The sequence below is a fragment of the Micropterus salmoides genome, unplaced genomic scaffold (assembly GCF_014851395.1).
Source record: "Micropterus salmoides isolate LMB-PRFRI ecotype aquatic unplaced genomic scaffold, ASM1485139v1 Ms_hic_scaffold_14, whole genome shotgun sequence".
NCBI classification, from domain to species: domain Eukaryota; kingdom Metazoa; phylum Chordata; class Actinopteri; order Centrarchiformes; family Centrarchidae; genus Micropterus; species Micropterus salmoides.
The window spans coordinates 29,619,465-29,630,704 of record NW_024040485.1 but is presented as its reverse complement, the minus strand read 5'-3'; the positions used below and the strand labels follow the sequence as shown (position 1 = coordinate 29,630,704).

Here is an 11,240-nt window from a genome sequence, read left to right as displayed (position 1 = left end):
CCGGTGTTCCTTCAGGGGAAAGACTGACACCAAGTCCTGCCAGCAGCCTGAAAACCCACATTCTCAGACTTTAACTCAAAACCTAATGCTAGCACTTTCTTAAAAAGAAAAGAAAAGTGAGTCTTTCAACTCTAGTACTCTGAACATATTTTTGGTTGTTTGTTTGAGAGGGATACACATTTTACCACTTTCTGATGACAACTAGATCTTGTACTTATACAAATAAAGTGCATCATCATAACACATTGTTTTTGTATTTTAACTTTTTTGTTGAGAGCCTAGTAGTAGACAGACCAGGGGAAACAACAAGGATCCTAAGCCAGAATTGAACAAGGACTCAGTTTGTGGTATGCATCCTAACCATACAGCTACCAAGGCAAGTAAAGAAGAATGATTAACCTGCATTAGTCGAGGCTGTCCACCAGCACTGAGCGGCCTACAGGGGATGGTGGTCTTCTCAGCCACTCTCAGCCACTTTTCCCTCACTGACCCGCCCCCGTCCATAATGCTGTCCTCTGATTCACTCTCCTGATCCCTGCAGCTGGGGTTCTCCTCCTCAGGAATGTGAACCAGCTGGGAGGATCCAGGCCGTGATTGGATGGACACTCTCGCCCCACCAGCCAATCCAGTGCTGCCGTTATGGGCCATGTGATTATGATTGGCCATAGGAACAGAGCTTGCTGCCAGTTTCATGTACTGAGCTGGGATGTGGGCCCCAGCACGCAGCTCTGTTTCCTGACCAGTGACTAAAGGTAGGTGTGTTCCACCACGGAGCTCTGCCTCCAGGCCCATGGCAGAAGGTTCAGAGGAGCAGCGCAGCTCCATGTTCCTCTGAGGAGATGAGGAGGAGGCTGGTCTTATTCCATCCATCACCTGCAGGGACAGCTTCCTGTTGTCATTCTTATTCTTCCATTGGCTGAGCAGTTGTTTAGATCGTGTTGAGTCCATTGAGGCGTGGATGGAGGCGTGACGCCGAGGAATGCGGCCCTCCTCCAATGAGGAGCCGCCGTGGGACCTGGAAGAAGAGGCAAAGAAACTTTGAGTGCAGAGCAAGAGGGAAGCTTCCGGTCTGAGAACTGATTAGTTTATGCAGTTATTTTTGTTGAGTTAAGTAAAAGTACATCTCTTTTGGAATAAGTTTTTAGGTAGGTTTTGCTTTTATTCGTAGTTATGTAGTAGTGTTGTTGTTAATCTTCCCCTGTGTGTCAAAATTGGTCTGATCAGCCAATATATGTCTCCTTTGTTTCTTGTGTAGTAGGTCAGTTGTATTTTTGAGTCTCTTATGTTCAGAGCTTTAGTTACCGTTTGCTTATTTGACCTCTTTTATGGGCCCAAAACTTTATCTTTATTTTGGTGTAATTTTTCGTAAATAAAAACCCTTAGTTTTGAACATCCATTGTGACTCCTCTTGCTTAACTGCTTGGTCCCTCACAATCATCTTCGGTCTCTTCACATCCTCTGCCATGATATCCACACAAAGAATACCGAGCTAGCTTCTTCCAAAGAGCTTACACTGACCATTATACTTTTTGCGTCTTAGAGCTTGCTTGCTGAAGAGTCCAAAAATGCTATGTTAGGTCTCCTAGCTAAATGTCAGGGTCTACCGGCACACTGCTGACGCATCCTGTAGTATATGTGGAACTGAATCGACCCCAGGTCAAATTGCAATTCAACAGGCGGTGCAGTATGAAACAGTTAAACATGATATACTACGTGTAAGAAAAGTTCCATCACCTTGTTTACTCTCCCAAACCAAACCTGTGGATAAAGACTCCACTAAAGACATTTACCTTGGCAGTGTGCTGCTGCTGAAGGTCATCATGTTGTCATGGTTGCCCAGGGGACTGGACGGAGATATCACCTCCACTTCAGCACTGGCTCTCTTCAGATTGGACAGGGAGGGTTCTCGGTAGGAGGAGCTTCGCGTGAGGATGCACTCCGGCTGGTTGGAGGACAAGGTGTGGGATGTGGTCCTCGTAAGGATGGGCTCTGGTTGGCTGGGAGCCAGGCTGTGGTGACCTAGGTGGACAACAGGGAGAGGCCAAACTGCCAAATCGACAAAGATTTTTAATATTCTCACACTCATCATCTCGCATGTCAATAAGTTGTTGTTCACTCAGTCAAGTCTCTCCTGATTTGACCTTCATCAGCACCGCTCGGGATTCAGCCCAGCCCACTGCTTCCTTATGGGGTGAAATTCATATCATATTTCAAATCAGAAAATAAAAGCTTCAAAGGGTTGAAATCTACTAAAATCAATTTTTGCAAGATTGAAATTAAGTGTTGAAGGCCTGCACAATGTTTTGATAGACAGGGGCAGGAGGCAGGGGCATGTGCTCAAACCTATTGTTTTCTCTCCGCTGAAGTGCAGTCTGATAACAAGCCGTATTTAGTGTATTAGGTGGGATTAATTGTCCTCGAGCAGTAATTGGCGGAGCATTCGGTCAGTCTGTTTTGGAGTTTCAGACCAGAGCTGCGAGACAACACTGCCAAAAATCACATGACTTGCAAGCTTGCAACTGTGTGGGCAGATCTCTGAAAAGTGGTTGTTGAAACTCAAACTCAAGTTTCAATATTTCAACATAAAAAAAATCCCAACATATGACCACCAGTTTTCGACATGTACAAGAAAACATGGACAACAAACATCTAAACAAATCAAAAAAATTTGCGTGCCTTTAAAACTTAGTTTCAAGTATTTTTTAGTTTTTTTTAATCATGTTTTAGGCTTAAGTTTCAACACGTGATTCGACTGTCAGTCGACTATAGGCAGGACTTGACAATTCTGATTCAACTATGTAAATCCTTAGTCGGGGACAGCCCTACATCCCATACTTCCTCGGCCCCCCACTTCCTCCCTGTTCACGACTCGATGCCTGCTTGTGGGACTCCGGGGTCATTAGACTTCCTTTACTGGATCACTTCTTCTCTCATGCCGCTGAAGGGAATCTTAAGCGTAGTCTGCTGGGATTCAGGGGTAAGCCCAGCCATCTACGAAGATGATGGCTAACACTCTTCTTAAAGTCCTCCACTGTAGTTAATAATAATCTATGACTTCATAAATCATCGACGGCCAGGAGATCATCAACAGTGGAAGGATGCCATGCTGGTAGACCATGACTTTGAACTTGCTGATTGAGGTACTATTTTAATGAATCCAAATACACAAATTAAATAAGATTAAATCGGCTCACTTGAGGAATTTCACCAGTCTTTACTGTTTAACCACAAATTTCCAATGGAAACAAAGACATACTACTACAGTACATATACCTATTGTACTGAAAATAAGTATGGCAAATTATCAAAGTTTAATTCAATGAGCCGAGGTAAACATTTCATGGATGTCAACATTTCTTCTACCAGCTACACACTATGTGTGACAAGACAGCTAAACTACTGTGAAGAGTGTCATTGTCATTCTGATTTTTAGGTTTAGTCAGAACGAATGATTAAAATGTTTTAGGTTGCGGATTAATGTCCAAAACTGGCTTGAAGCACAGTTGTGAACAAATTCACATTTAAGCCCAGCAAAGATCTACAATTTTACGTCTTGTTCTCTCTACTTAGCTTTTTTCAGATTACTGACAGGACAAACATTTATTTCCCCCCTTTGATTTTGATTTTATGGCCTTTCACCTTGTTCGAAGTAATTGTTGGTATACAGTGTCACTGTGCTCATTAGCATGCACAAACTCAGACTTTGGAACGGAGCAAAGCTGAACCACAATATATCCTCTGTTCATTTCCAATATGGGCTTTGTGTTGCATTGACAGGTCAGGGAGATGTGTGTGTTAAGAGACACCTGGCAGACATGGTTTTACCTTGGTGGCTGTTGCTAATTGTTGCTTGGCTGACATTTGGAAGAGAGGAAAGGGGGGGCTCTCTCAGGGTGGGGGGAGCTGGTCGACTTCTGGATCGATCCTCACTGGGCTGGAAATTCCCCACTGCGTATACACCCTGCACACACACACACACAGTGAGATGCAGAGGAGCATGCAGACATAAAGACATAAGCACACAATATTAGGTGTTTTTCAAGAGTTATAAACTTTTTCCAAGCATTTCTTTATCTGCACTTTTGAAAAGTGTATGCTAAATGAAGGAAAGACATTCAGCTCATTTAGGCATCATGTAATGTAAATAATGTTCATTCAATATTAAATATATTTACACCGAAACATTACATGCATGTTTGCATGCACAAAGGGCCTATGTCTTAACAACCAGGTAATTCATGATGCATGATCAATCTGAAGTGTTGCCCCCTTTCGGTCACATTTCCCTCAGCACTCTTGTAAAAACCAAACTACCACTCTTCAGACAGACTGTTGCTAACTTCGGTGTTGGACAGTAAGCTTTTTAAATGTGCGTTAATCAAACATGATTTTAATGACTAAAATGGGAAATGTTAATACTAACTGTCTGGAAAGCACTGAACGGTTTATGGCCAAAATACATTTCTGATCTTCTGCTACGTTATGAACCATCCAGACCTCTCAGGTGGTCTAGGATCCAGGTCTGCTTTCTGTCCCCAGAGTTAAAACTAAACCTGGAGAAGCAGCGTTCGGTTTTTTATGCTCCGTATATCTGGAACAAACTGTCTTGGATGACACGTCTCTTTAACATTGCGTGGAGGTCGGGTACAGTGCCCAAGGAGTGGCGGACTGGGGTGGTGGTTCCCCTGTTCAAAAAGGGGGACCAGAGAGTGTGTGCCAATTACAGGGTTATCACACTTCTCAGCCTCCCCGGTAAAGTCTACTCCAGGGTGCTGGAACGGAGGGTTCGGCCGATAGTCGAACCTCAGATCGAAGAGGAACAATGCGGTTTTCGTCCCGGTTGTGGAACAACAGACCAGCTCTTTACTCTCACAAGGATCGTGGAGTGGGCTTGGGAGTATGCCCATCCAGTCTACATGTGCTTTGTAGATCTGGAGAAGGCGTATGACCGGATCCCCCGGGAGATACTGTGTGAGATGCTGCGGGAGTATGGGGTGATAGGGGCCCTTCTCAGGGCTATCCAATCCCTGTACCTCCAAAGCGAGAGCTGTGCCCGAGTACTTGGCAGTAAGTAGGACACTTTCCAGGTGAGGGATCTCGTCACTGCTTTTTGCAGATGATGTGGTCCTGATGGCATCATCGGTCCGTGACCTTCAGCTCTCACTGGATTGTTTCGCAGCAGAGTGTGAAGCGGTTGGGATGAGGATTAGCACCTCTAAATCTGTGGCCATGGTTCTCAGCAGGAAATCGTTCCCACCCTCACCTATGGTCATGAAGGCTGGGTCATGACCGAAAGAACGAGATCGCGGGTACAAGCGGCCGAAATGGGTTTCCTCAGGCGGGTGGCTGGTGTCTCCCTTAGAGATAGGGTGAGAAGCTCAGCCATCCGCGAGGAGCTCAGAGTGGAGCTGCTGCTCCTTTTGCGTTGAAAGGAGCCAGTTGGGCATCTGGTAAGGATGCCTCCTGGACGCCTCCTTAGGGAGGTGTTCCAGGCACGTCCAGCTGGGAGGAGGCCTCGGGGAAGACCCAGGACTAGGTGGAGAGATTATATCTTCACACTGGCCTGGGAACGCCCCGGGATCCCCCAGTCAGACCTGGTTAATGTGACTCGGGAAAGAGAAGTTTAGGGTCCCATACTGGAGCTGCTGCCCCCGCAACCTGACTCCAGATAAGCGGATGAAGATGGATGGATGGATGGGTGGTATTCAATTGTCTTTTATGTAAAGCACTTTGAATTTCCTTGTTGTTGGAATGTGCTATATATAAACTTGCCTTGCCTTGGCTTCTGTGGCACTGAGGAGCTGTATAGCAGAGCGTGCAGCCATGTTTTGTTCTGGTAACACTTGTTGACTTCACCGAATGTTTTGTTTGCACGGCCCCTGGCATTTTGGAGGATACTGCATCGGACAGTGTAGAGGTCTACTGATCATAGTTGAAATACACATCAATATGGAAATTTAAAGGACTATAATTAATTAGCATTTAGTTTAATTCGTGTTCCTTTTCGGACATACACTGAACATGGGTCAAGATGACCTTCACACTCTCTATGAGTTCAGCACAGAAACAAATACACTCTCTTGATTGCAAATTATATATCTGATTGATTTATGCATACAGTATGACAATAAAGCTTTTATTTTTTATAATCTACTGCAGGGAAATTACACCACAGCTGACATTAAGTCCAGTGTTTCATTTAAAAGGAACTTAACAGTGTGTGTGAGGACATCTGGCCAAGCTGAAGGTTTCTCAAACACAATAGTGCATTGACTATAAACGCCTCTGTGCACGCTTGTAGCCCACGCACGGAGGCCCACACCACAGTGTCTCAAGCAAGCATAAACAAAAGTTAAAAGCCTCCTAAGGACGTGTTGAGGGCTGTCTGCGCCTCATGGTAAAAGCCTTCTGAGGATGTAATTCAGGACTCCTTGAGCCTGTTCTTTTAAAAAAGAGCAACGGCCAATGGAGAAACTCCAAAACTTGACTGACCAATGGTGTATGACTGAACAATTTGACCTAAAATAAAAATCACAATTAATTGAACATTTTACCTCGATTACGATTATTGATATCGATTATTTTGTTTTTGATTGTTGTTGTTGTTTTGTTTGTTTTTTGCCCTCATTCACTGACAAGGTTCTTACTATAAAAATGCTCAGCTGTTAAAGCTGGGTTTATTTTTTTCAATTTACATGTCGAAAATTGATTGTCTAAATGTTAATTGATAAGGTTATGTTGACAAGCACATAACAGAGAGGTGGTTCCCCTATACTAGGCACATACTAAATTTTCACACAATTGTTATTATTAATGTGGTACAAATAATTTTCACCAACAGGGCAAACCTCAACATTTTGCTAGTTTCCTCTCATTCATCAAAGGACATCTACGTGACAGGTGCTGTTATAAGAGCGGTGAAGTTAGGTCTTTTAAGGGCAATGTGTATATAGCGAGTGTGAGAGAAGGAACGGTAGATGGTGACGGGGAAAGCGACCGAGTAAGTTGTCTGTCTGGCAGTAAATGTAGTGTAGTCTGTTAATAAAACGGATATTAACAAATGTTGTATCCCCAACTGCTGGAAAGTGAAGGCTGTTAGCGCAAGCTAACATCTTCCAGAGCTTCAGACTCCAGTCTGCAAACTGAGCAAGACTGGATGAGGCGAAGTCTCGTGATTACACACTGTTTACAGATTACAGTCTGTTAGAGGCTCTGAATTACGGTTTTGATTATTATAAATTGTCTAGTCCTACATCATTTACTCACTCAAGTCATGGACAGAGTTTCGGGTTTACAGGGCTCTCGCTCTGCTTTGCTGTGGTCCAGCCAAAAAGCATCCAACGTTATAACAACGACATGTAGTTGAAGACATGCTGTTAGTACTGTGTGACTGACTAAGAAACATTTATGTAATTAGCAACTTTCCTGGCCCAGTGTAGAACTGATGCACTGCAGCAAACAAGTAGAGGCTGCCAATCAGCCTCAATTTATCTACTTTTCTTTTCAGTTCTACTCTGATGATGGATGATACAATGCCAAACAAAGAACCTTAAAATAGCACAATGACGCCTGTACTGTGCAAAATTATTGCCCTGAGAACAAATGTGAGTAATCATCATCTCCACATACTGTAGCATAGAAATCTTGTAAAACAAATTAATGACAGACCAGTCGTTTTCCAGGCCAATAATGCTCTATTTGCATAAAATAAGGGTCATCCATTGGTGAAATATATTTAGTTTAAAACTGTGTTAAGTAACTGGTGATTCTGCATCATCTGATGTAGAGCTGATGTTCCGGAGCACAACCTAACATATCTGTAGCCAATGTTTCTTCTTCAGGAGAAGCCAGAACAACAAAAGTGTAGGCAGCTGAAGAGTGTGTGTGTGTGTGTGTGTAACTGCTTCAGATCCGCTCGTGTCTGTTTGTGTGTACGCTGGACATGTCTATCCGAGAGTGTGTGGGCTCGGAGGGTGATGGTGTGTGGGAGGTATCGAATACAGTGTGCGAACATCCACCAGTTTCTACACGACGACTTGAACACCCGTGTCTCTTTTCAGCCTATAAAACTGTACTGAATAATACACTGAACGTACTGCAGTGACAGTTCAGCACATCTGCATGACATGTCGTCTGCGGGTCCTTGTTATCTCTTTCAAAGATGACCTAGCAGAAAACACAGCATGGGTAGAAAAATACTCTTCTTGGCTGATGCAATCCATGAAAGGTAAATTTACACTGCAGGTAACCATAGCAACTGTAGTACATGGCGAGTGGCGATATCACAAGTTAAACTGACTACGAACAAATGGTTAATAATTAAAAATCCTGTAGTCTTACTTTCTTCGATAGGGAAGCAGTGTTGGGCAGTAACGCGTTACTGTAATAATATTACTTTACCCAGTAGCTAGTAGTTTAAGGCATTAATATTTCCACAACAGTAATATTATTACAGTCATAATCCAAATAATGCTGAATTACCAGGATGCGCTTTGTCTTGTTGTCATTGACGTGCACACGTGCCTCAAACGTAGTTCAGGTTAACCAACAGCTGAAGAGGAGTTATGTTGTTTTTAACATCTTTAAATTAGAAAATCACTAGGGCTGACCCAGAATAGTCGAAGATTTGATGGGCGGAGCCTGATTTGACTGTCAATCTCACAGTCGAATAGTCACAATGGGCCTAAAAAAGTAGAATCATACCATTTTGGCTATACGGGGGACCTCAACGACTCATTTTACATAGAACTCCCGGTTTTCTCCCAATGAGTTAATATACAGCCTATTATGATATTGAAATTGAACATATAGAGCTGTAAATAAAAATTTTAAAAGAAAGAAGCTTTTAATAAATCTTTTTAATAGAGGTGCTCCAAATCAGGATTTTTTGGGCCGACACTGTTCACCGATCACTGGGTCTATATGAAGCCTTTTATTTATCATAGAGCATTATACAGTATACTGTATATTTATTTAATTAGTCCTAAAACAATGTATTAAGTATTAAAATTAACAGATGAAGTATCATGAAATGAAAGCTGTTTATTTTATTGCCAGGAAACATGGGCAACAAATTCAGCTCAATCTGTCTTAGAGACTTAGCAGCCTTTGCCTGGTTACTGTGAACATCTTATAGCTTAACAAATACAGCTTTGCAACAAAAAAAGGCTGCAGCCAAAATATTCAGGAGATTAAAGAGCACAAGCATCATGAGTGGCTTTTTGTTCTGGAAAGCTCAGGCAGGTTCTGTGGGCTTTAGGGGGCAGATAGAGGGGCAGAGAGAGGGAGAGGGGGCTACAGAGAGGAGTGGGCTACGTGCATTCAGTTTTCAGCCACACTGCATGCACGTAAAACTCTGCACAAGACCAGTGAATGACAGGTGAGCAGAGAGAAAATGGTCAAAAATAATACTCAGTTTGGCTGGAAATGTACAGCTTAAGTAAAACCTGTATCTCTGCAGATTCTCAGTCACCCCCACCGCTCAAAAGCACATGATTCAGTTATCAGACTTGACAATTCTGATTCCACTATATAAATCCTAAGGCGAGGACAACCCTAAAAATCACATTTTCAATATCTTTTTTTTTTTTTAAATTGTCACATTTAAAATCCACTGTACATTTTGTGACTATTTCATTTAAAAAGATACTGAAAATGTTATTAGATTTAAAAGATGTTAAAAATAACAACCTACCTTTTTTAATTTTATTCAATGTGTTTTTATTACAATTACTTTCAAATAAAATAATTTTAAGATTTGGTCTTCAGAAAGTATTTTTCCAATAATCAGTCTTGAAAAAGGGGGTTCATCTTATAATCAGGTTCGTCTTATATTCAGACCAATATGGTAATATCATAACTTTTTTAAAGGGGAATAAGTAAAAAAGGTAACTTATTACAGTCCCTGAGTAACTTGCCCAACACTGTTGGTAAGTGGCCATAATTTAAGTGATAACTGTGCCAATATAAAAAATAACAGATTAAATAGAGGAAATGCTACGCCTCATTCATTATTCAGCATTAGGGGTGTGACGAGATCTCATACCATAATATTAAATTATGACAGTCTTTCCCGTCATGTAAAAATCTATCTCGCGAGACTCTCGCAATTGACATTTTTCACACGCTGTCAAGCCACACATTAATTTTCTCACGCAGTGAAATACAAATGTAATTATAACTGATGAGATAGACTCACAGAGCGAATCAACTGCACCTAGCTGATAGTAATCAAGTTAACTTGTGTGTGGATTTGTGGTGAAATTTCTGCCTGATCACAAGTGTTTCAGTTAGTTTCGGTTTCACACGCAGTCCCAAACTGCGTCAGTCAACCGGTGTGACGGGGATAACGTTACTACCAGCGGATCAATAACGTAATGCACAACAGAGTAAAGGGCAGGTAGACTTCTCATTAAATGATGTCTGGTAATATTAGGACTTTTCTCTGGACCTGTCAGAGAACACAGATATGTGGGAGAGATTCTGAATGTGCAGAAAGTTTTAACCATTAGCAGAAAATCTGCTGAAACACATCAAGTCCAGGATTTTCTAACTGAATTAAAATAAATAATTTATCATTGATGTGAAAAGGTGCCGCAGTCACATTTAAAGAGGTTATTTCCCCCAAATAAATAAAAAGAGAGGGAAGACTAAACCATGACTCAGCAGGGAGGATATTACATAAGCTGATCTACAGAAGAAACAGATCTGAAAGCAGCGCAGAGTGACTGAGACTTAGATTCTGGTAAAATTGGGCTATAGAGTTTGAATTGTAACTTGCCACTAGAATTTTGTGTTTCTCTTTACATAAATAAAAAACATTTTCACCATAAACTGGTGTAGAAAAAATCATCAGAATGTAGGAATTTAAATATTTAATGCTCAAAGAAGTCAGCCCTTAAAAATAGTGCTAAAATCTCGTCTCGATCTTGTGGGTTAAGTTTCTCGTCACACCCCTATTCAGCATACCTTGTCATGTATTACCCTTTCTGCATCTGATTGGGTTATATGTTGTTGATCAATTTCATTCAACTTGTAACTTGTACCACTAAATATCACAACCCACCGGGAATTTCAAGACAAAACTGATCAAGCCTATGCCCAAAATTTTCTTCCAGTTACAGCTTGCATGATCTTGAACAAACCTGGTCAACCTTTATGAAACACTAGTATCCTAAATGCCACCACAGGTCAGTTGTTGAATCAATTTAGGTCAAATCTACTGCATCATGTCTCAGAGT

The 11,240-nt window shown here is 41.8% G+C and overlaps 1 protein-coding gene across 2 annotated transcripts in view; it reads right to left on the bottom strand.

Moving 5' to 3' along the window:
* Window positions 1-11,240, bottom strand: part of LOC119902610 (2-lysophosphatidate phosphatase PLPPR4-like) — a 45,097-nt gene that overhangs the window by 12,382 nt on the left and 21,475 nt on the right. Inside the window, exons 7-9 of one of the 2 annotated variants that reach the window (XM_038718930.1) lie at window positions 3,826-3,961; window positions 1,791-2,046; window positions 400-1,015 (exon numbers count right to left, since the gene is read on the bottom strand). In XM_038718930.1, coding sequence (XP_038574858.1) covers window positions 400-1,015; window positions 1,791-2,046; window positions 3,826-3,961 — 1,008 coding nt within the window. The remainder of the gene's footprint in view (window positions 1-399; window positions 1,016-1,790; window positions 2,047-3,825; window positions 3,962-11,240) is intronic. The other variant, XM_038718932.1, reaches the window with a different exon arrangement.